General features: G+C 46.0%; 1 protein-coding gene across 3 annotated transcripts in view; it reads right to left on the reverse strand.

Moving 5' to 3' along the window:
• The window catches only part of nfic (nuclear factor I/C), a 535921-nt gene that overhangs the window by 162092 nt on the left and 347877 nt on the right, over positions 1 to 25952 (reverse strand). For all 3 annotated transcript variants that reach the window (XM_068016379.1, XM_068016380.1, XM_068016378.1), the window contains exon 6: positions 22999 to 23123. In XM_068016379.1, coding sequence (XP_067872480.1) covers positions 22999 to 23123 — 125 coding nt within the window. The remainder of the gene's footprint in view (positions 1 to 22998; positions 23124 to 25952) is intronic.

Genomic DNA, 25952 nt, shown 5'->3' on the forward strand with positions numbered 1-25952 from the left:
TGAGGGCGATGTTGCATATTTCTTTTCCCCCCTTTATCTAGAGATTTGCCCACCATGTCCCTGTGTACACAGTCCATTTTTGATCTCCAGATAAAGTGGAAGATGGCTCAGGTGACCACCGTGGAGCAGAAGCTGGGTATGGGCCAGACCCACACCATGTACAGCAAAAGTGAGAGTACCTTGCACCTGATGACCAGGTTGCCGGCAATGGAGAGGGAGCATCGCTCCCACGTGCACAGTTTCTGTTTCACCTCTTCTATGCGCTCCTCCCTGTTTTTGGCGGGCACCACAGCCTCTCCAAACCAAATGCCCACCACCATTCAGGTAGTCTATCCTGACGGTGAAGGAGACAAAGGATTGTCGGCCTAGCTCCCAAAGAACATGGCCTTGCTCTTGCCACAATTTACTTTGGCTTTCGAGACCAGCTCGAACAGGTTGCAGATGCTCATCAGTCTGCAAACCGACAGCAGAGCCGAGCAGAAGACAGTGACATTGTCCATGTACAGGAAGGTTTTAATTCGAGTGCCTCTGCTGCTTGGATCGTCACCCCTCCTATGCCCGCATCCTTCCTGACAGACTGAATTGAATTCTCCCCTTTGCTGTTGCAGGTATATGGCACATTGTTGCTTGCAAGGGTATAGGGCCAAATTCCCTTCATTGTCACATATACCATTCTACTTTTTAGTGATTGTGGCAGTATTGATAAGACCACTGGTAACACTGTAATGTTGCAATTTCCATTTTTAGTTGGTTCAATAAACTACATGAACCACTGATTCTAATGTATTAGGGTAAAAAATGTGATATTAAAGTTTTTTCTAAAAAAAACACTTCGTCAACAGGAGTGGGTTATATAATCATTCTCTCTAGCTTCACTCACAGCTCTTGAATTCAGTACAAAATCATCACAGTCCAAAAGCGCGTGCAAATTATGACATACAGAATCACTGAACAATTAACAAATTTTTCCTGGTAGTGCATACTTTGCTTTGTCAGTGCTGATTACCAATTATAACATCAGACTTTTGTGGTATGCCTTGTACTTTGGGATTCAGGCCTTAGAACCTTTTGAAATAAGAGAAACATTTCCTTAACTTAATTAGTTTGAATACTTTTTGCATTGTCCTTGCAGTCTGTTTATCATCATACATTGCCATCCAACTGGGAGTCAGCGCAATTTGAAGAGGAGAAAACCGTTTGGGACATTTCTTTCAAAATATATGAAAGATTTTACTTAATTTGGTCTCCAAGCAACAATCACATCACGTGCCTCATACAAGTCACTTTTGAGGAGATGACAGGCTGTCAGTTTTTCTCGTCCAAACATGGATGCTCTTTTGTACACAGCACCCTGTCTAGCAGCCACTCTAAGTACTTACAAAATTCAGTTATCTGTAGGGTGACATTTTAATGACAGATTACTCATGTGATTTACTCTAAACTCCAAATGACTGCCAACTGCAAAATGATCATTAAAGACTGAATTGATATTTTATACAAATTAGTCAAAATCAAAACCTGTGAAGTGCAAAGAAATGTGCAGCACACTGAAGACACTTCTCTGAACTTGATCAAACAATAAATCAAAATACCTTTGAGCATAATTGATCAAATATAGTAATCATCTGGATTCTATGTACCTTCACAAAGTTTTGCTGACTTGCCTTCTCTCAAGGCTGAAGAGCTCCAATATACCTGTCATTCCTCATAGTTTCCCTTTTAACACCAGGGATCAAGCCTTGTTGCATTTCCTGTGGGGATGGATGGACTCCTTGGGCTGAATCCTAACTCCCAAAAAGGGTGGGTTGGGGTCGGGTGGGATGATTTATAAATCTCAAACCCGATCACTTCTGGGTTTAATGGAGGTGGGACAAGGGGCAGGCAGCCAACCCGTTCCCAGGGAGCAGGTTGGCCAACAAAATATTTTAATAAAGCTGGCAGCCTCTGATTTAACCTGCTTTGTCATGGCCATGGATTTCGAAGGCCTTAGGAAATCTGGCAGTTGAAGGAAGGTGAAGACAGCTTCGGGGAGAAGATAAATGCTTCTCCACTGCCCACCAAACTCCCCGCTATCAGACTACTTAACACCTCCCTCCCATACAACTTCACCTCCTGCCCAGGCCCCCAGCAAACCCAGGGTGGGGGATAGGACCAACAAACCCTCTTTTTTTTTTGTAGTGTGTGGTCGATTCATTTAAACTCATGGTACCTTTACATTCTTTTGCCCAGCTGCGCACACGTGATATCTTAAAAGCGGACAGCTTGTGCTTGGTAACTTTTGCACAACATTGGATTGGAACCCCACCCACCAGACGCTCCCAGTAGCAGGTGACTTAACTGTGACTGCAGCCTCCTCTGCAGTGCGCCTCACCCATCTGGAAGCCAAGCCTATCATTCAGGGCAGGGAATTTGCAAAGCAAAACTACACACACTGTGCAGTCAAAACTCCACAACATGTAGGGAAAGCTAAATTCTGGGTTTCCCTGCAGAAACTCCACAACACAGCCTGCTCCTGTGAAAACTCAGCCCCTTATTGTCATAGTGACCAAAATTGTTATGCGGTGCTCCAGTTACGGCCTAGCTAGATTACTTCAGTACAATTTGGGATGGGGTAGTGGAGAGGGGAATATGAAATCAACTGATTTGCTAACATAGCCTAGCACCCTATTCGCTTTGTTTAGTTTTCGATTTATTCTTTTATGGGATGTGAGCATGGCCCATCTCAAATTGCCCTTGGGAGGGTGGTGGTGAGCCACCTTCTTGAACCGCTGCAGTTTGTGTGGTGAAGGTACATCAACAATGCTGTTAGGAAAGTTGCAGGTTTTTGACCCAGAAACCGTGAAGGAACGGTGAGATAGTTCCAAGTCAGGACAGTGTGTGACTTGGAGGGGAACTTGCAGGTGGTGGCGTTCCCATGCACCTGCTGCCCTTGTCCTTCTAGGTGGTAGAGGTCGTGGGTTTGGAAGGTGCTGCCTTGTAGATGGTGGACAGACTTTGGGGAGTCAGGAGGTGTTGCCGCAGAATTCCTAGCCTCTGACCTGCTCTTGTAGCCATGGTATTTATATGGCTGGTCCAATTAAGTTTCTGGTCAATGGTAACCCCCAGGATGTTGATGGTGTGGGATTCAGCAATGGTAATGGTGCTAAACATCAAGGGGAGATGGTTAGATTCTCTCCTGTTGGATATGGTCATTGCCAGGCACTTGCGTGGCACGAATGCTATTTGCTACTTATCAGTCCAAGCCTGAATGTTGTCCAGATCTTGCTGCTTATGGACACGGACTGCTTCAGTATCTAAGGAGTTGCGAATGGTACTGAACATCGTACAATCATCAGCGAACATCCCCACATCTGATCTTATGATTGGAGGAAAGCCATTGATGAAGATGCTTCGGCCTAGGATATTACCCTGGGGAACGCCTGTAGCAATGTCCTGGGCTGAGATGATTGGCCTCCCTCAACCATCTTCCTTTGTGCTATGTATAACTCCAACCATAGGAGAGTCCCCCCTGCCCAGCTTGATTCCCAATGACTTCAATTTTGCTTGGGTTCCTTGATTCCACACTCGGTCAAATGCTGCCTTGGTGTCAAGGGCAGTCACTCTCATCTCACCTCAGTTTATTGTTGTTTCACATTATTCAGAAGTGGTAAGCGATGAATCAACCAATTAGGTCTATTTCCATAGCAAGTTGCATTCCACCCACGGAATACATATGCCTCATATTTTTGTTTGCATTTGTCTGTATGTTCGTTGGACAGACAGCTGTAAAGGGCAGTAGATAAAGAATGATCATTTTCTACCTTAATGGTGCGATGTAAAGTTATTATTGCTACCTGATTTTGAATGGTGGCTCCATACACATTGGAAATTTAGGCTAAAAAAAAAGTCTTGGAAAATATCTAAATTCAAAACTTGAAAGATTAAGGATTCCATGGAAACAGAAAAGAATAGAAGCTCCTGTGATAGATCACCATAGAATGCAATTTATGAACAAAACTACTTTTTGATGTTCAGGATAACAGTTATCAAAGCTATAGAAGATTTTCTTTCTCATATCCCAGTCATGTCATAATGTTCCAAGTGTTGTAAGTGAATTTAATCAAAGGCATGACAGCTAGCAAAACAGGAATCATTTACAGATTTGATTAAAAGTCAATACAAATTATTTGAAAATAATTTTAGGAAATACATAACTTTGTTTTACTCTACCCTACCACAAGTAGTACCGAAGTAATCTACTTCGGCTGTAACTGGAGCACCACATCAAATTTTGGCAACTGTAACAGTAAGGGGCTGAATCTTGATAGGGGGTGAGCTGTGTAGGTGGGGGGTGGGGAGCGGTAGATTTTCTGTTGGCAGACCTGGAAGTTTAAGTTTCCCTGCATGCTGTGGAGTTTTGCTTTGACAGGTTCCTCGACCGGAAGTCAGCCTGATTAACTTCAGTCAGGTGGGGAGCTCACCGGAGAATGAGTATGATCACCTTTTGTACATGGTTATATTTTTGCATTTTGCTCTGTGGGAAATGGATGGCTAACAGTTGAAAATCATTCCCTATGTTTCTTTAGCGCATGAGCCAAAAATAGCAAAACAGATGGATGAGTATTTGATGTTCAATCCATCTATAGTCATAATCAACAACGTTTCAGCAAAAAGAGAGACTAATAAACGTTTCTTACTTGACTATGGATTGAATTACATTGGCTGGAATTTTATCTTGTGTCGGACGCCCCTCCCACTGGCAAAAAAGTCAGGGGCGAGCACGCCTCAGCCAGGCCTGGAAGCCACGCAGCGATTTTGCGTGGCCCAGACACTTAATTGTTCGCCATTCTGAGGCAGGAAGTCCTGCCTCCAAAAGCTGCGAAACAGTGGCCGCTGCTGGGACTGTACCCAACAGAATCAGCAAGATGGAAGAGGTTCGGAATAGAGGTACATGTGTGAGGCCTTGCTGAGGAAAATCGGCTGGGCCCCAGCGAGGGGACTGGGGATCGCTCAAGAGGGTGAGGAGCAGTGTTCCAGCGGGGGCAGCTTGTGCCACAGTGGGATGGGGTGACCTCCATGGGGCACAGGGTACCAGATCAGGAGGGCCCACCTACAGCCTGTAAGAAGGCCGTCAGGTATTACTGGGTGGCCTCCCCAAGTGGCGAAGTGGCCGTCTGCTGCTGGTAATGCACCAACGGTGGCGGGAGGCCACTTAAGGGCCTTAATTGGTTTGTGGTGGGCAGGTCGTTTTCCACCTCCCCCATTGCTGGTAAAATTGCAGTAGGGGCAGGTAAGCAATGGGAACGGCATCCCCTGCCTCCCACTCAATTTTACGCAACCTTACCCTCACCTCCAGCCCGCTCCCGGGAGGGGCATAAAATTCTGGCCATTGTCTTAGGGATTCCACAAAGCTTTTTTTTTATTTCCAAAATATACTTTATTCATAAAAATTTGTAAAAATTACATTCCCAAACAGTTTAAAACAGCATCAAGTCAAAAATTACAAACAGTGCAAAGATGATCAGTTTCCTTCTATACAATCATGTGTTGCCTCACAACCCTTCCATTTCTTTGTCATGCCATATACATTTTTACATTTACAGCACACAAAATTTTCCCGATACAGTTCGAGGGGTTTCCCATGGATCCAGCCCCTCAGTCCAGCTTGGTGGGGGGACCTTACACTGTGGTCTTTCCCCATTGAGCCTTTGCTGCGGCTGCCCCAAGCATTAGTGCGTCCCTCAGCACGTAGTCCTGGACCTTGGAATATGCCAGTCTGCAACATTCGGTGGTGGACAACTCTTTGCGCTGGAAGACCAGCAAGTTTCGGGCAGACCAAAGGGCGTCTTTCACCGAATTGATAGTCCTCCAGCAGCAGTTGATGTTTGTCTCGGTGTGCGTCCCTGGGAACAGCCCGTAGAGCACAGACTCCTGTGTTACAGAGCTGCTTGGGATGAACCTCGACAAAAACCACTGCATCTCTTTCCACATCTGCTTTGCAAAGACACATTCCAGGAGGAGGTGGGCAACCGTCTCTTCCCCACCACAGCCACCGCGGGGGCATTGTGCGGAGGGGGCGAGACTTCGGGTGTGCATGAAGGATCTGACGGGGAGGGCCCTTCTCACCACCAGCCAAGCTACGTCTTGGTGCTTGTTTGAAAGTTCTGGTGATGAGGCATTCTGCCAAATGACTTTGACGGTCTGCTCGGGGAACCATCCGACAGGATCCATCGTCTCCTTTTCCCGTAGGGCCTTGAGGACATTCCGTGCAGACCACTGCCTGATGGACCGGTGGTCAAAGGTGTTTTCCCGCAGAAACTGCTCCACGAAGGATAGGTGGTACGGCACGGCCCAACTGCATGGAGCGTTCCGCGGCAATGTGACCAGGCCCATCCTTCGCAACACCGGGGACAGATAGAACCTCAGCACGTAGTGACACTTGGAGTTTGCGTACTGGAGGTCTACACACAGCTTGATGCAGCCGCACACGAAGGTGGTCATCAGGATGAGGGCCACGTTGGGTACATTTTTCCCGCCCTTATCCAGAGATTTGAACATCGTTTCCCTCTGGACCCGGTCCATTTTAGATCCTCAGATGAAGCGGAAAATGGCTCGGGTGACCGCCACAGCACAGGAGTGGGGTATGGGCCAGACCTGCGTCACGTACAGCAACATCGTGAGCGCCTTGCACCTGATGACCAGGTTCTTACCCACAATGGAGAGAGATCGCTGCCCCCACATGCTCAACTTTTGTTGTACCTTGGCTACTCCCTCCTCCCAGGTTTTGGTGCACGCCCTGGCCCTTCCGAACCATATCCCCAGCACCTTCAGGTAATCTGACCTGACAGTGAAGGGGACAAAGGATCGGTCAGCCCAGTTCCCAAAGAACATGGCCTCGCTCTTGCCGTGGTTAACTTTGGCTCCCGAGGCCAGTTTGAACTTGTTGCAGATGCTCATCAGTCTGCGCACGGACAGCGGATCCGAGCAGAAGACGGCGACGTCATCCATGTACAGGGAGGTTTTCACCTGAGTGCCTCCGCTGCCTGGGATTGTCACCCCTCTTATGCTCGCATCCTTCCTAATAGACTCAGCAAAGGGTTCAATACAGCAAACAAACAAGACCGGGGAGAGAAGACAGCCCTGTCTGACTCCAGATTTGATGGGGAAACTTTCCGATTCCCACCCATTGATTGAGACTGCGCTACTGATGTTTGTGTAGAGCAGTTGGATCCAATTGCAGATTCCTTCCCCAAACCCCATTTTGGAAAGCACGTCCATCATGTAGATGTGCGATATCCTGTCAAAAGCCTTCTCCTGGTCCAGGCTGATGAGGCAGGTGTCCACTCTCCTGTCCCGTACGTAGGCGATCGTATCCCTGAGTAGCGCGAGACCATCAGAGATCTTCCTGCCGGGTACAGTACAGGTCTGATCGGGGTGGATCACCAACTCCAGAGCAGACTTGACTCGACTGGCTATGACTTTGGACAGAATCTTGTAGTCAACATTAAGCAGTGAGATGGGCCGCCAATTTCTGATTTCTGCCCTCTCCCCCTTCCGCTTGTAAATGAGGGTGATGATGCCTTTCCTCATGGATTCTGACATGCTGCCGGCCAGGAGCATACTGTCGTATACTTCCAGCAGGTCCGGGCCGACCCAGTCCCACAGGGCCGAGTACAAAGCATCGATCATGTCTCATATCAGACGCCACTTTGAGGAACTGAATTATAATCATACAGCACAGAGGAGACTATTCAGCCCATCATACCTATGTCAACTGTTTGAAACAGCTATCCAGTTAGTTCCACTGCCCTGCTCTTTCCCTATAGTCCTGCAATTTTTTCCCTTCAGGTGTTTTTCCAATTCCCTTTTGAAATTTACTATTGAATCTGCTTCCACCATCCTTTCAGGCAGTGCATTCTGGATCCTAACAACTACTGCATTAAAAAAAACTCATCTCCCCTCTTCTTCTTTTGGCAATTACCTTAAATCTGCAACCTCTGATTACTGATCCTATCGCCAGTGGAAAGAGTTTCTTCTTGTTTATCAAAAGCGCTATTTTTAACGCCGCTGATTAATCTTCCATCAACCTTCTTTGCTTTATGGAGAACAATCCCAGCTTCTCTAGGTATTCTGTGGCTCTGGAGGCATGTACACTACTTTGTTTATATTTCAGCTCCTCCAGAGGCAGCACAATTGTATAAAGGGTGGAGAGAGGGGGAGTTGCTAAGGAGCCACTAGCAGTGGCATCTCTTCTTTACTAGTTTCCAGGTGATGGCATTCTGTCTTACAAAGCAGCCATTTGGCCTAACAGCTTGCAGCTCCCTCTCCAGCTGTCACTTTCTCTTTCTGCTTCTAGTGATACGCCTTTGAACGTAACCAGCTAACCACTTGTTAATGAAAGGCTAATTGGGTTTGTCTAGACAGGAAAACAAAATCCCACAATAATCCCAGCCACCTGCTGGGCCAATCACTTCAGGGCTAAAGTTACAACCTTCCCCCAGCCTTGAGGTCAAAGGGATTTACTACAGCATACAAAATCTCAGCACTTGTTAGATTTCCACACTGACTCCTGCCTCTTCAGTGAATCTGTTATTTGCCGATGGAAGTATCGGACTTCAAAATGGTTTTATTCACTGCCTCTGAAATCCCATTTAATGTAAAGGTGGCTAATTTACTACCTGCTAGCTGTCAAGAGGCAGGCAACTGTAAATCACAAGCTAATCAATGCATGTATCATTTCACACTAACACTCACAGTCCTAATACTTGATCTCATGTTTCTCTGATAAATCTTTTTAGTTAGAACAATTTTACCGGAAACCGGCCCTTTGAGGCATGAATTTTGTTAAAATTAATAGTTAAGCGCAACTGAATTTTAGCGTCCTACTTAACCATACAAAAGTTGAAATATTAGATGCTAAAGTTGCTCTGTAGACATTTTTGCGATACAAGTGCAGATCTGAACTCCCTATGTCAGTTGCACTCCCTGTGCAAACAAACCCACCTCCCTTATCCCAACTGAATGAAAAGTTCCGGAAAATGTAAATCTATAGTTCTGCTAGCAGGATAAGAATGTTGTTCCTGCAGATTTGATGCTCATACGGTTCTGTATAAAAGTGGAGTCTGATACACCTGGTGAGATCACTGTGAATCAGGACAGCCCTGTGCCAACATCACTCTCCCAAAACTACACACATGAAAATAAAAACAGCTTTTTATAAAGAAAGGAAGACTTATTTAAATAGCACCTTTCACAACCTCAGTATATCCCAAATCTCTTCATAACCAAATAAGTACTTTTTTTTCAAGTCTAGTCTTTTTTCCCTCCAAAATATACTTTATTCATAAAAATCTGTAAAAAAAATACATTACAACTCAGTTCAAAACAGCACCAAGTTGACATTCCAAAAAGTGCAAAGGAAATCAGTTTTCTTCAATACAGGAGTGAGTTGCCTCACAAGCCTTCCATTCCATTTTACATGCCATGTACATTTTACAGCAAACCCATATTTGGTGTATACAGCCCAAAGGGGTTTCCCATGGGTCCAGCCCCTCAGTTCACTATGGCGGGAGGACCTTACACAATGGTCTTTCCCCATTGAGCCTTTGCAGTGGCTGCCCCAAGCTTTAGCGCGTTCCTCAGCACGTAGTCCCGGACCTTGGAATGCACCAGTCTGCAACACTCAGTCGTGGATAACTCTTTGTGCTAGAAGACCAGCAAGTTTCGGGCAGACCAAAGAGCGTCTTTCACTGAATTGATGGTCCTCCAGCAGCAGTTGATGTTTATCACGGTGTGCGTCCCTGGGAACAGCCCGTACAGCACGGATTCCGGTGTTACAGAGCTGTTTGGGACGAACCTCGACAAAAACCACTGCATCTCTTTCCACACCTGCTTTGCAAAGACACATTCCAGAAGGAGGTGGGCAACAGTCTCTTCCCCACCACAGCCACCTCGAGGGCAGCGTGCAGAGGAGATGAGACTCCGGACGTGCAGGAAGGATCGGACAGGGAGGGCCCTTCTCACCACCAGCCTAGCTACGTCTTGGTGCTTGTTTGAAAGTTCTGGTGATGAGGCATTCTGCCGAATGACTTTGGCAGTCCGCTCGGGGAACCATCTGACAGGACCCACATCTCCTTTTCCCGTAGGGCCTTGAGGACATTCCATGCAGACCACTGCCTGATGGATTGGTGGTCAAAGGTGTTCCGCAGAAACTTTTCCACGAAGGATAGGTGGTACAGCACGGTCCAACTGGATGGAGCGTTCCGCGGCAATGTGACCAGACCCATCCTTCACAACACCGGGGACAGCAGAACCTGAGCATGTAGGGACACTTGGTGTGTGCGTACTGGGGCTCTACGCACAGCTTGATGCAGCTGTACACGAAGGTGGTCATCAGGATGAGGGCGACTTTGGGTACATTTTCCCGCCCTTATCCAGAGGTTTGAACATCGTGTCCCTCCGGACGTGGTTCATTTTGAATCTCCAGATAAAGCGAAAGATGGCTCAGGTGACCGCCACAGTGCAGGAGTGGGGTATGGACCAGACTTGCACCACATACAGCAACAACGTGAGCGCCTCGCACCTGATGACCAGGTTCTTACCCACAATGGAGGGAGACCGTTGCTCCCACATGCTCAGTTTATGGTGTACCCTGGCTACTGGCTCCTTCCAGGTTTTGGTGCATGCCCTGGCCCTGCCGAACCATATCCTCAGCACCTTCAGGTAGTCTGACCTGATGGTGAAGGGGGCAAAGGATCGGTCAGCCCAGTTCCCAAAGAACAGGGCCTCATTCTTGCTGTGGTTAATTTTGGCTCCCGAGGCCAGTTTGAACTGGTTGCAGATGCTCATCAGTCTGCGAACAGACAGCGGATCCGAGCAGAAGACAGCGACATCATCCATGTACAGGGAGGCGTTGACCTGAATGCCTCCGCTGCCTGGGATTGTCACCCCTTTTATGCTCGCATCCTTCCTAATGGACTCAGCAAAAGGTTCAATACAGCAAACAAACAAGACGGGGGAGAGAGGACAGCCTTATCTGACTCCAGATTGGATCGGAAAACTTTCTGATTCCCACCCATAGATTGAGATTGTGCTACTGAAGTTTGTGTAGAGCAGTTGGATCCAATTGCAGGTTCCCTCCCCAAACCCCATTTTGGAGAGCTTGTCCCTCATGTAGGTGTGCAATATCCTGTCAAAATCCTTCTCCTGGTCCAAGCTGATGAGGAAGGTGTCCATCCCCCTGTCCCGTACATAGGCGATCGTATCCCTGAGTAGCGCGAGACTATCAGAGATCTTCCTGCCGGGTACAGTACAGGTCTGGTCAGGGTGAATCACCAACTCCAGAGGAGACTTGAGCCTACTGGCGATGACTTTGGACAGAATCTTGTAGACAACATTAAGCAGTCACTGTAACGTAGGAAATGTGGCAGACAATTTGCACACAGCAAGCTCCAACAAACAGTATTGAAACAAATGACCTGGTCACCTGTTTTAGTGATGTTGATTGAGGGATAAATGCTGACCAGGATACGGAGCGAATTCCCCTGCTCTTCTTCAAAATAGTGCCATGGGATCTTTTATATCCATCCAAGCAGGCAGATGGGGCCCCGGTTTAATGGGCTGAATTTTATTCAGGCGCCATGCTCCGTGGCAGCACCCTTTAAACTCAGTGGGGTGCTCGCATTTAGCAGTCACCGCAGAGCCCCCGTGATATTGCACACAGGGGCTCATTAGCATCACTGCGCCGAGACGCCGCACCCCTCCCCACCCCCATATATTACGTGGGGAGAGGCAGGACATTCGCCGCAGTGAGGAATCTTTTGACAGCTGTGCAGCAAGTGCTGGGGCCCTATTTAAAGTGCCCTAGCACCTGCTTCCTGACAGCTGTCAAAGAATACTCACCTGGCTGCTGAAGAGTGGGGCTGTTGTCAATCTGGCAGCAAAGCAGAAAGTGCTGGAGAATCTCAGCAGATCAGGCAGCATCTGTGGAGACAGAAGCAGAGTTAACTTGACCAAGTTCACAGACCTGAAAGTTAACTCTTTTTCTCTCTCCACAGATGCTGCCTGACCTGCTGAGTTTCCCCAGCACTTTCTGCTTTGCTGCCACATACTTACCCTGCTGTGTCCCAGTGTCCTGTGAAGTTGCAATCCTCTTCTTCCACTTGAGTGTTACATTGCTTCTTGTAGACGTGCCGCACCTGGGTAAATAATCTTAGTTTTGCACATTCCAGGACGTGAGACTTAAATGTACCATAAAGTGAAAATACACAACAGAAATAAAACCATAATTCAAGAATATTTATATACTATGGGCTTCTAATCTTCTGACTCTGAAAAGCTGCAGACTAATTTGCATTTGGAATCTGTATTCATTTCACTGCCAACTGTTATGTGAAAATACATGTAACTACAATTAAACAATGTGTTAAAAAAACAGGAAAATATGTTGATATTCTAGCTGCATTGCCAACTAAAAATATTACACCAATAAATATGATCAGCTGCTGCAGAAGCAAAGTGTTCATGAACATGTGTCAATGTATAATAGTTGAAAAACCATGATAACAGCACAGATTGTCTCACTAGTCCTGCATAGATCTTCAAACATGTGCAAGACAAACTTTGCTCCTAGAAGTTAAAGCAATTACACAGCGGAGTCACCTTTGCATTTAAAGGACCACATCAAAAGCCAAGGATAGCAGAGGGGTGCTCTAGGGTGGCCCCACAGTGTAGCGAAGCCTCCCTGTTCATTCTCCTCCAGGCTGTGCGGGCAAAGTGGGAGGTCCTTTTCACCAGCGATGGTAAGAAGAGGCCCTCCCACCTGAACAAGGTAGTTTGGCTGGAGGTGGCAGAGAAGGTGAGTAGCTGTGGGGCCATCTGGCGTCAAAAGGGTCCAATGCCGGAAGGGGATAAACGATCATTCTCCCAGCCAGCCACAGCCCTCTAGGCCTTATGCGCACAGGGTATGAGCGCCAAAGTCATCCACAGCCAAAGGGCTATCATAGCCGCAGTCTTCCTACAGTTAGATTGCTAGTGCAGAAGTGGCACCGTGTAGGAGAATCCACAAACATTTCCAAAAGGCATCCTGACACAAATGGGTCTGCATGGGTGACATAACACTGTAGAAAGGCCAGAAACAAAATCATCTTCATTAACATTGCGTTGCTTTTACTGTGTGAATGAAATGTGCCAGCATGTACCAATCGTGGCTCCTTCCATTACATCATTGCCCTTCCAGAATTGCTAATGTATGGAATAACATCATTGCCATGCCAGTATCACTCATGTGTGTCTCCACCCATGCAGTAATATGGACAATTGCTCAGCATTCTGCTGCCAGTAATGGTGGATGCAAAGACGTTGCAGATGCGGACTGCTGCACAACAGGTGAATGAGGGTGCTGTGTGGCGTGCAGAGCCCATGGTCGTTCCTAAGGCGTGGAGAGCCTTTGATCAATGAGGCGCTGCCGTGCATCCCTAGCTCGCTTCTCACCCTGCATGCAGTACCTGGATGTTCTCTGTCCTCCCATGTGTCTTCCCTGCTGTAAGTCCTCAGAATCCTCATCATCCAAGGATGAGTCCTGCTCATATCTCTCCTCATCCTGCAAGGCCTCCCCACTATTGGCTGTCTTGTTGTGCAGAGCACAGCAAACAGCAACGATGCAAGCTACCCTTTCCGGCTTGTACAGCAGGGCACCACCCGATCTATCTAAGCAGCCAAATCGCATTTTAAGCATGCCGATCGCCTGCTCAACAGTGGCTCCTGTAGCTCCGTGGCTGGCATTGTATCGCTCTTCTGCAGCAGTGCTGGGGTGTCTTATCAGTGTCAGGTGCCATGTATGCAAGGGGTAGCCCTTCTCTCCCAGAAGCCACCCCTCCATCTGAGCCATTTCAGTGAACAGCAACAGCAACTGCGACTGGCGCAGGATGAAGGCGTCATGGCAGCTGCCTGGAAAGCGGGCACAGATTTGCATGAATCGCTTCCGGTGATCACATACGAACTGCACATTGATTGAGTGGAAGCCCTTATGGTCTACATATTCAGCTGGTTTCCCGGCAGGAGCCTTTATGGCCACATGGGTGCAATCTATGACCCCTCACACCTGTGGGACTCCCACAGTGGAGCTGAAACCAGTGGCCCTCTGGGCTTGGCTTTCAGGGTCCGTCGTGAAGAGGATATAGTCACCAGCCCTCCAGGACAGGGCATCGGTGACCTCCCCGATGCAGCGGTGTACTGCTAACTGTGTGACCCAAAAAAGATCTTCGGTGGGCCCCTGAAATGAGGCGTAAAAATTGAGAGCTGCTGTCACTTTGAGGGCCACAGACATAAGATGTCCCCTGAAGCCCCTGGGCTGTAGGTCATCGTTCAGCTGGGCACAGAGATGTGTTATCACCTCTCTCGACATCCGCAGTCGCCTCTGACACCGGCGCTCTGACATCTGCAGGTAGGTCATGTGGGGCCTGTAGATGCGCGGTGATCTGTAGTGGCGAGCTCTCCTTGGATGCTGCTGCTCACGACCGGGGGCCTCTGTGTGTGCTGCAACAGCCTGTTGGTTTTGCCTGCGGCGCATATGGATCCTCTCACGAAGCGCATCAATGAATATAGGGTGAACCATCCCCATCTCTAAGTTGTAATTCAACTCAGTTCCTTCAATTCTTCAAAGGTTCCTGACAGGGCAGAGATTGATGGTGAGTGGTACATCAGATACTATCATGCAACAGCTATGTAGCATGACATTACATTGCCTGTCTTAGCTCCCACTAAGAGTGGCACCGCATGACCACATGAAGATTGAACAAGCTGCATCGATTGGCCCACAAAACATATAAGCTTCACATGCCTACTGTCTCTGGCACTCTCCCCACATACAGGGTGACTCGAATGCCATTGCTCCTTCAACGACAGAGGCAGTTAATGGCACAGAGCTGCCAACCATTATGGAGGGCAGAATCGCAGTGGCTCCCTTCGGTAATGCAGAGTGAGACTCCTGAATATCCCCCCGTCCTCCCTTTAAGAATGCAGAGTGAGACCCCTGAATATCCCCCCTCCCTCCTCCCTTTAAGAATGCAGAGTGAGACCCCTGAATATCCCCCCTCCCTTCTGTAATGCAGAGTGAGACCCCAGAATAGCAGAACATACCTTCGCTGGCGAATACTTCTGCCTCTGAGGACCTGCCGGCTTTTCTAATCATGAATGGGACGGAAGTGTCCATGGAGAGGCGGCAGGCTGCATAATCTACAGAGGTAAGTACCATTTAACATATTTTAATTGGGGAGCCGCCACTAGGCGGCGGTTTGGGGGGGGGGGGTGGCGGGGGGCCGCACCAAGGTCCCCCCACTGCCGGTAATTTGCGGTGGGCCCTTCTCGACGTTGCGGGTCAAGGTGGGTCTCTCCCCGCAGAATTTTACCAACCCCCTCCCCGCGATCTGCGGCGTTGAGGGGCCGGTAAAATTCAGCCCAATATCTTATCCGAAAGACGGCACCTTCGACAGTGCAGTGCTTCCTCAGTGACGATATTCTTTACAAAATGCCTCCTCATTATTTGATGTGCATATGACAGCAAGCCAGCATCATCCTGACATCCATTTCTTTCAGTGTCTTAGGCATTTTGTCAATATTCCTTAATAGCTAGTTTCCAGAATTCATGTGAGGGCAAATCAAACATAAATTGTACCAAATTACAGACTGGAGTCTGGTCAGTTCAACACATATGGTTGATGATAAAACTTGAATACTTTTTTCACCTCCAGACTTACTTTTCCAATGCTCTCCTGGCCAGACTCCTGTCCTCATCACTCCATAAAATTCAGCTTATCCAAAATTTTGCTGCTGTCTCCTCTCCCACACCAAGTCCTGCTTACCCATTACTTGCTGACCTACATTGGCTCCCGGTCACCATATGCCTCAAATTTAAAGTTCTTATCTTTATCTTTAAATTCCTCATGGCTATATCCCTCTTTATTTCTGTAACTAACTCCAGTCCCATAACACTCCAAGAACTTTGCATTCCTCCAAATCTGGTTACTTGTTCATGCCCTACTTACATAGCCCCATATTTAGCAGCTGTGACATCTGCTATCTAGGCTTTAAGTTCCTCTCTGAACGTCTCTGCCTCTCCACTTCCCTCTCCTCCCTTGAAGAGCCCACGTACAAACCCACCTCCTTGACCAAGCTTTGGTCTGACTACACTTATGTGAAGCATCTTGGAATGTTTTGGTACATGTATGTAAATGCAAGTTGTTGTTAGTGCAGAAAGTTATGTCAGGTCTATACAAATGATTCAAACCATCATGTCATTTGGCCTCCATTTGAAATCAAGGGAGCATGGCCTTTTTTACTCAACAGATGGTCATTTGTCATGATTTTTTCTTTTTGTACTATTTAAGTTGACTGAATTTTGCTTAGTGTTTATCATAGCCTTTTTTGCTTTGATATCGAGAAAGACTTTAGGATGGATCGATTTCCTTTTTTTCAAATCAGTCCTCTTGCGACAATTAGAAGTGAACACTGCCAAACAACTGATCTTAATAGTGACAACCTCAGAAATGGATATTCATAAAACCAATCATACCTACACCTTTGAGCACTGAAATACTGTGTACTAAATCACTGTGTACTAAATGCTCTCACTCACCTCCATTCAACAACCTTTTTCATCCAAACATTACTTTCAAGTCCATGATCCATCCATTAAATTCACTAAGAACTTTACGACTGATCTTCCTCGTTCCATACCCCTGAACAGGGCAGTAATCAGGCAAAGCATACCCAAAGTGGACATCATCTAATGTGACCTGAACCTGCTTGCCCTTCCAGTTTCGACCATTAATGCAGGCCGGATGCTTCCCTGTTTCTGGGCTGCCTCCCCTATCCCCGGGTAGGATTTATCACCTGTAAGGTGAGGAAAGACAGACTGGTGCTCAGGGCCTGTTTTTGGACTGTAGTCAGCAGGCCCCCATCCCTGATCCTCTTCATCTGGAGGTACTTAGCTATGGCATGGCTCCAACAGGCGGCAACCAGGCTCCACTCAGATCTGAGCAAGGCTGGATGTAAAGCGAAAGGTGACTTCTAAATGGGCAACAGCCTTGCTTTGTAACAAGAAAATGAAGCAAAAGAGCCCGTTTCATTCCTTCCACCTCATCTGCATGAGATAAACCCCAATTTCGTAGAACTATAGAATAGTACAGCACAGAATGTGGCCACTCAGCCCATCGAGTCTACGTCAGCTCTTCCAAAAAGCAATCCAGTAAGTTCATCTTTCCCCAAATCCCTGAAATGGTTTCTCCTTCAAGTATTTATCCAATTCCCTTTTGATGGCTACACTTGAATATGTATCCACCACCTTATCAGGCAGTGCATTGCCAATCCTAACAACTTGTTGCATGTAAAAAAAAATTCTGCCTCTTTTGGCAATCACCTTAAATTTGGTTACACTCCCTTCAGCTTCTGGAAACAGTTTCTCTTTATTTCCTCAATTTGAACCCTTCATGATTTTGAACACCTCTGTCAAATCTCCTCTTCACCTTCTCTGCCCCAAGAAGAACAACCCCAGTTTCACCAGTCCATCCACACAGCTTTAATCCCTCATCCCAGGAAGAATTGTAGTAAATCTCTTCTGTACCCTTTCCAAAGCCTTTACATTCTTCCTAAAGTGTGGTACCCAGAACTGGACACTAAACTCCAGCTGGGGCCAAACTAGTGTTTTATATAGGTTTTATATATATAAGTGTTTTATATATATAACTTCCTGGCTTTTGTAATTTATGCCTCTATTTATAAAGCTCAGGATCCCATTTCTTTATTAACTGCTTTGTTAACCTGTTCTGCCATCTTCAAAGGTTTGTGCACAAACACCACCAGGTCTTTCTCTCCTTGCATTCCCTTTAAAATTGTATTATTTTACTGTTCCCTGATGAGGACTTTCCGTACTTTGGTCTTCGCTCTTAGATGGGCAAGGTTGAACAACCTGCCACCTGATCTTGTGTGGAGGAAAATTCCATCTTCTGAAGACTTAAACGCATGTGAGAGCAGCAGGGAGAAGAAGATCCCAAACAGTGTAGGTGCGAGAACACAACCCTGTTTCACGCCACTCAGGATAGGAAAGGGGTCTGATGAGGCGTCGCTGTGCTGAATTGTGCCTTTCATATTGTCATGGAATGAGGTGATGATACTTAGTAGCTTTGGTGGACATCCAATCTTTTCTAGTAGTCTGAAGCGACCATGTCTGCTGACGAGGTCAAAGGCTTTGGTGAGATCAATGAAAGCAACGTAGAGGGGCATCTGTTGTTCGTGGCATTTCTCCTGTAGCTGGCGAAGGGAGAACAGCATGTCAATGGTGGATCTCTCTGCTCGAAAGCCACACTGTGCCTCAGGGTAGACATGCTCAGCCAGCTCCTGGAGCCTGTTTAAAGTGACTCGAGCGAAGACTTTCCCCACTATGCTGAGCAGGGAGATTCCACGGTAGTTGGCCTAACCATCAGCCTCAAGAAAACGAACATCATGGGACAGGACGTCAGAAATGCTCCATCCATCAATATCGGCGACCACGCTCTGGAAGTGGTTCAAGAGTTCACCTACCGAGGCTCAACTATCACTAGTAACCTGTCTCTCGATGCAGAAATCAACAGGCACATGGGAAAGACTTCCACTGCTATGTCCAGACTGGCCAAGAGAGTGTGGAAAAATGGCGCACTGACACGGAACACAAAAGTCCGATGTATCAAGCCTGTCTCCTCAGTACCTTGCTCTACGGTAGCGAGGCCTGGACAACGTATGTCAGCCAAGAACGACGTCTCAATTCATTTCATCTGTGCTGCCTCCGGAGAATCCTTGGCATCAGGTGGCAGGACCATATCGCCAACATAGAAGTCCTCGAGGCGGCCAACATCCCCAGCATAAACACCCTACTGAGCCAGCGGCGCTTGAGATGGCTTGGCCATGTCAGCCGCATGGAAGATGGCAGGATCCCCAAGGACACATTGTACACCGAGCTCGTCACTGGTATCAGACCCACCGGCCATCCATGTCTCCACTTTAAAGACGTCTGCAAACGCGACATGAAGTTCTGTGACATTGATCACAAGTCGTGGGAGTCAGTTGCCAGTGATCACCAGAGCTGGCGGGCAGCCATAAAGGCTGGGCTAAAATGTGGCGAGTCGAAGAGACTTAGGAGTTGGCAGGAAAAAAGACAGAAGCGCAAGGGGAGAGCCAACTGTGTAACAGCCCCGACAACCAATTTTATCTGCAGCACCTGTGGAAGAGTCTGTCACTCTAGAATTGGCCTTTATAGCCACTACAGACGCTGCTTCACAAACCACCTCCTCTAGGCGCTTACCCATTGTCTCTCGAGACAAGGAGGCCAAAGAAGATTTCACTGTATTGTCTCTTCTCATTCTTCTTACCAAAATGCATCACCTCACACTTCTCTGCATTGAATTTTATCTGCCATATGTCTGCCCATTCCACCAGCCTGTCTACGTCCCCTTGAAGTCGATTGCTATCTTCCTCACTGTTAACTATACTTCTGAGTTTCATGTCAGCTGCAAATTTCAAAAAACAGCAGTGGTCCTAGTACTGAACCTTGGGGAACTCCACTGTATATGTCCCCACAATCTGAAAAATAGCCATTGACCACAACTCTGTTTTCAATCCCTGAGCCAATTTTAAATCTATGCTGGTACTGTCCTTTTTATCCCATGGGCTTCAATTTTACTAACAAGTTGAATATATGGTACATTATCAAACAACTTTTGCAAGTCCACAACACTAACTGCACCACCCTCATCCACAAACTCTGTTCGTCAAAGATTTGGGTCCTACATATTCTCCTCCTCCTCTTCCACCCTGGAAACCTTGGAAATCCGAGGATAACATAAAGGATTAGGGACTCAGGTCTCTGCTCCTTTCCCTTTGGTTTGCGATTAGAAACTGAACAGATTCCTCTCATGTCACAGAAGAGATTTGGCCCAATTTTATTCTAGCCATGAGCATAATTTGGAAACGTAATTGATAAATCTTTTGCTTCTTTACATTTTTGATTTAACATTGTAATTAATTACTGAATAACTATGTTGTCGTACAAACATTTGCAAACTCTGTAATATTTCTGCACTTTACAAAAAGTCACACCCAGCTTATTTCTTGGCAAAGAAAGTTCTATATTTATCTGACCCTTTGCGTGAATACACTAGTGCGTCACATATCTCATGTTATTAGTCCTTGCAGGGAAAATCAGGGCATTACTTAGAAAACCAACAAGTAAATGAAGACACAGGGCCACAGTAGAAAATTGAAGCTTTCTGCACCAGAATTAGCAGCAGCAGCTGGAGCAAATCAACTGACGTCAACAAAGCTGAGGCACTATGAATTTCAACATTTTCATGGACCACCCCGCTTGTATTTTATAAACAGCTTATTTCAGCAGATTTTTTTAAGCAATTCTGAAAACAATTCAACAATCCACACAGAAAACACTCACCATCATTAGCTGACAGCCACCTGAATGTTAACAGAACGGAAACCAATGACGTGTCTGGCCTGCATAGCGCGTCCAATGTGATACGCTTCATGTAACAAGTAATGTAAACTGTTGATTATGATGCTTGATATAGTTGCAAGTCAGACATACAACAGGAATTTAGCAGGGTGACAGACATCAAAGAACTGGGGCTGGATTTTAAGGAGCCCTCGACGTCGGGATACGTGGTGGGAGGGAAGCCTGAAGATGGCCCTGGATGAGGCCCACCACGGACCTCGGCGCCGGCAGGGCCCAGCCTGATCCGATATTACCGGTGGTGGCAAGGCCTTGTGGTGGCTTCCCCGCTGCTCGGCGAATGGACCGCAATTAAATATTTAAATAAAGTAAAATAAGTGAATTAGTTAGTCTCACGTCGTCTCCTGATGTCCCACCGCGATCTTCAGCCTGGCGGCTGGCACTGCCGCGCCTTCGGATCCCCGTTTGGGGAAACAAGGTGGAACACTTGTTTTGGGGGGGTGGGGGGGGGGGGGAACAGGGTCAAATTAGTGTCATGGGTGTCGGGGATGGTGGGAAGGGTTGTAGTTGAAAGTTTGTGCAGTTTGGGGGGTGCGTAAGATCTGATGGTAAAGGTAAGTGTTTTGGGGGGGAGGGCAAATAATTAAATTGATTGTTATGGGGGGGGTGGTGGCAGGAGAGGGCAAAAGGGAGGTGTTTATTTTAATTCCATTTCCCTTTAAGTATTTAAAGTTCCGGGTAGGGCTGATAGCCCTTCAGAAATGGCATCAGCACCTGCGCACAGGTAACTGACGCCATTGCCAGGGACAGATAGCCTAACCCCTCCACGTGATCGGGGGGACGGCGCGCCCTGGCTATTTAAATGAACTGCCGCGCTTGGAATCGTGGCAGCTCTTTGGTGTGTAGCCCTCATGGGCGGGCCGCCATTTTTCTTATAAAATGTAGCCCCTGACATGGTGTTAAAGTCATGGGGTACATTTTTTAGGCATCCGGGTAGCCACCTAAAACAGGCGTTAGGCTCCTTGAATAGTTAATGACGGCTTGAACACCAGTTGAAGGAGTCCTTCCAGAAATTAAACTGTCCTGAGCAGAGCAGGTCTTGGCCCTCCTCCACTCAGGTTTTCTGGATGTTGGTCCTCAGACGAGCTTCAAACCTCATAACCAATACGCCACAAAAACAACTTACTTCAACTTCCATAACATCTCATTCAGCCTTGTTATCTTCAGATTCAACTATTCCAAAGTCCCATGGTCAGTTTCTTATCTTGCATAAACTTCAATTTATATAATATATTGTCATATCCTATCCTGCAACCCAACCTTGCTCTCATTCACTCAAATTTACAATGATCTCCTTACTGTTTAAAACCCTCATGACCTCACCCTTCACTATTTCAATAAGCTCCCCCAGTGCTAACTTCCCCTGATCCCCACAAACTCTTACTTGTCCATCTCACCTTCCTTCAGCACACTGTTAGATACTGTGCCATCAGCTGCCTTGGCCCCACACTCTGGAACTCCTTCATTGAACCTTTGTGCATCTCCTCTATTTACACTGTCCTTAAAACACATGCACTGACCAAGTTTGTGGTCCCCACTAAGCATCCAGTTTTTGTTTGTGTCTGTGTGAGGGATCTTGGGGTGTTTTCCATGTTAAATAGATGATGGTGATAATGGTAGTAATGGAAGAATATAAATTGTAGGCAAGAGAAAGATTGAGTATTAATTCAGGGCCTGAATGATGCAGAGACATCAATGACTGAACAGCCTTTTCTTTATTCTTCACTTTTATGTACTTATCCTAACTCCTTCCTTTCGTTTCCTCTGCCTCACAGCATGATTCCTCATGAATTTCTAATCTAGGTGGACCAATGGAGTGAGCGCTCAATAAAGACAAAAGCCAGCAATTTCCACAGGAATTCTCCCAATCCCCTGCTGTAACAGGGGAGGTTAACAGGAAACAATGGCTAGTTATGGTGTTTCTCTGAGGCTTCCTCTGATCTTTTATCAAAGTTACAGCAGGAGATGGGGGAACTCCTGCAAGAATTTTCTCTTAAAAGTGTTTCTCATCGGGGAGAAATCTCAGGTGAGTTGTTTCTTACCTCCTTGAACTCAGTCTGAGAGCAGCATTTAGAGGTCTTTTGTACAAGGAACAATGCGTAGCATGGAGGGCATTAAAACAGGTGGAGAAAAGAGCTTGCAAAGTGAAAAAAGAGGCTAATAATAAAAACTAATCAAGTGTTTATTCAGAAATGAATCCCACTAATAAGTGATTCTACATTTTATGCTAATTCCTGCCCTTATCGAGCAAGACTGGTCTCTATTTAAAAAAAAAAACACATTTACAAAGGAAAACATTCATGTTCATACTCGAATTATGTTCTACTATTGGCTACAATGCAAAATAACTACAGTTCAGTCTAACTATAGAACATTCTGAATGGTCTCAAGGGACAACATATTGTTAACCTCCTGCTAAACATCAGTTTCTAAAGAAGGAATGCTGAAGAGTCAGATTCTGTACTCACCTCCTTCCATTTCCTCCTGCCAGTTCCTACTGCTGCTTGCAGGTGAGCTGGGCGAAGGATAAAACTCCCCACCCGGACTAGTGTCAATATCATCTTCCATTGAACCAGATTTATGTCTTTTACTCCTATAGGGGAAGAAAAGACACTGTTCACCACTTTGAATATAGAAAGTTCATGTAGTAATTTTTATATTGTGCTCTTTTTACCCTGATCCATGCTTAAAATAATAGATACTGGAAAGGAGTTCCCAACTGTGTTAAGTCTCAACGTTTAGTTCCGTTATGATCCAGGAACAATTCCCACTAAGTTACTAGAAATGTTCTGCACAATCTCTTTCTAATATAAACATTTTGAGTTGCATCAGGCACACTTCTACCATCAGTTTGTCAGATGGACAAAATTTTGCACCACATTAAATAAAAATATTAGAACAGAAAGAGATAGTCATTGCCTGCTGGTTTCAGAGGGAAGAGGAGAAGGGGAAGTTGTAGGGGATTCAATAATTAGGGAGTGAGATAGCATCCTTTGTAAGCAGCATTGAGTGTCCTACATGTTGCCTTCCTGATGCCAGGGTGAAGGACATCTGAACTGCCTTGAAAGAACACTGGAGAGGGAGGGGAAGATCCAGTCACTGTGATCCATGTTGGGACTGACACATAGGGAAGATAAAGCAACAGGCCCTGTTTGGAGAGTACCAGGATTTAGGGGGTAAATTATAGAACCAGATCAAGAATTATAATCTGTGGATTATTGCTCCAGACGCATGCAAATTGGTGTAGGAATAAGCAGATTAGGGAGGTGAATGCGTGGCTAAAGAAGTGGTGTGAGGAAGAGGGGTTCCATTTCATGGGACATGGGCACCAGTACTGGGACAGGAAGGAATTGCACCACAGGGACAGGTTACATGAACTGAGCTGGTACCAGAGTCATAGCAGGAAGGATAAAGAGGGCAGTCACAAGGACTTTAAACTAGTAAGTGAGGCGGATGGCTCAGGTGGAAAAGGTAGTATAAATAATGGCTCTAAAACAACAAAAGGAAAGAGAGTAAAATAACAGCCAGAAATTGTGCTTTAGGCAATGTAGGTAAGGGGAAACTAAAAGATGTAAAGTAATTAAACCAGAAGACAGAAATAAGAAATGTCTGAGTAAAACATTAGAGCAGTAGCACAGGTTATGATGTGTGGCTCAAATAAGTGTTCTTTATACAAATGCACAGAGTATAAGGAACAAATTGAATGAACTACAGACATAAGTTCAACTTGGAGAGTATGACATGGTAACCATTACTGAAACATGGATGCAACATGGTCAAGACTGGGAACTAAATATACCAGGTTATAAGTTTTACAGGAAAGAGAGGGAAATTGGTTGAGGGGAAGAGCAGCTTAGTTTTAGTTTAGTTTAGTTTAGAGATACAGCACTGAAACAGGCCCTTCGGCCCACCGAGTCTGTGCCGACCATCAACCACCCATTTATACTAATCCTACACTAATCCCATATTCCTACTACATCCCCAACTGTCTCTATATTTCCCTACCACCTACCTATACTAGAGGCAATTTATAATGGCCAATTAACCTATTAGCCTGCAAGTCTTTGGCATGTGGGAGGAAACCGGAGCACCCGGAGGAAACCCACGCAGACACAGGGAGAACTTGCAAACTCCACACAGGCAGTACCCAGAATTGAACCCGGGTCGCTGGAGCTGTGAGGCTGCGGTGCTAACCACTGCGCCACTGTGCCGCCCCAGTGTAGCCTTAGTGATTAAGAATGAAATCACTTTGATGATAAGAGAGAAAAAACAAGAGGTAAGCAGGTAATGGAGACTTCATCTGTAGAATTAAGAAACAGAAAAGAATTTAAGACTGTAGTGGCAGTGTGTATGGACCCCCTGGTAGCAGCTGTGAAGTGGTAGATAGTATAAATGCAGAGAATAGACAAGCATGTTGCAAAGGCAAAATGGTTTTATTGGGGGATTTTAACTTTCGCACAAATTGGGATAAGCAGACAAGCACATACAAAAATGGTAGTAAATTTCTTGAATGTGTCCAGGATAGTTTTCTGTGGCATTATGGACCACAGCCAACAAGGGGGCATGCCATATTTGATGTAGCAAAGAGTAATGAGCCTGATTTAGTTAGCAGCCTAATGGTGCATGAACATTTATATAACAGCAATCATAAAATGATTGAGTTCAAAGTAATGTTAAAAGGTAGAAATGCAAAACAGCTACTAAGATTCTAAATTTAGGTAAAGCTGACTAGTAATATGCGGGGGAGGGCTCAGGTGGAAAAGGTAGTCTCAATGCTGTGAGACAAAGATTGTCTATAGTAAACGGGACAAATCTGTTAATGGGTAAAAATGACAGAAGATCAGTGGGAGGTGCTCAAAAAAGAATGTAATGTGATACAGAACCAGCTAGTACCCCTAAGAGGCAAGAGTTCAACTTGCCAAAAAGGACAGCCATAGACAATGAAAGAGGTAAGGGACAACATTAAAACTAAAAGCAAAGCATACAAAAATGCAAAAAAAAGCACAGATCCTGCAAATGGGGAAGATACAAAGAATGGTAAAGGGTGATAAAACCGATAGTAAGTGCTACAAAAAGGGAGTATGAAAAGAAACTTGCAAGGGTATCAAAATCCACACAAAATTGTTTTACAATTACATAAGGAAAAAGAGGGTGGTCAGGAGCAATGTGGGTCCTTTAATAACTGACCATGGTGATATTGTCAATGAAAATAAGGAAATGGTGGACATGCTGAATGATTATTTTGTGTCAGTATTTACTGTAGAGAAAGAGGTCGTATTCCAGACATCCCAAGGAAACTAATACTGGGTCAGGGACTCACCCAAATTAACATAAGCAAAATAACAGTAATGAAGAAAATAATGGCAGTAAAGAGTGGCAAACCCCCAGGAGCAGATGGTTTCCATCCCAGGGTTTTAAAGGA

The sequence above is a fragment of the Heterodontus francisci genome, chromosome 36 (genome assembly GCF_036365525.1).
Source record: "Heterodontus francisci isolate sHetFra1 chromosome 36, sHetFra1.hap1, whole genome shotgun sequence".
NCBI classification, from domain to species: domain Eukaryota; kingdom Metazoa; phylum Chordata; class Chondrichthyes; order Heterodontiformes; family Heterodontidae; genus Heterodontus; species Heterodontus francisci.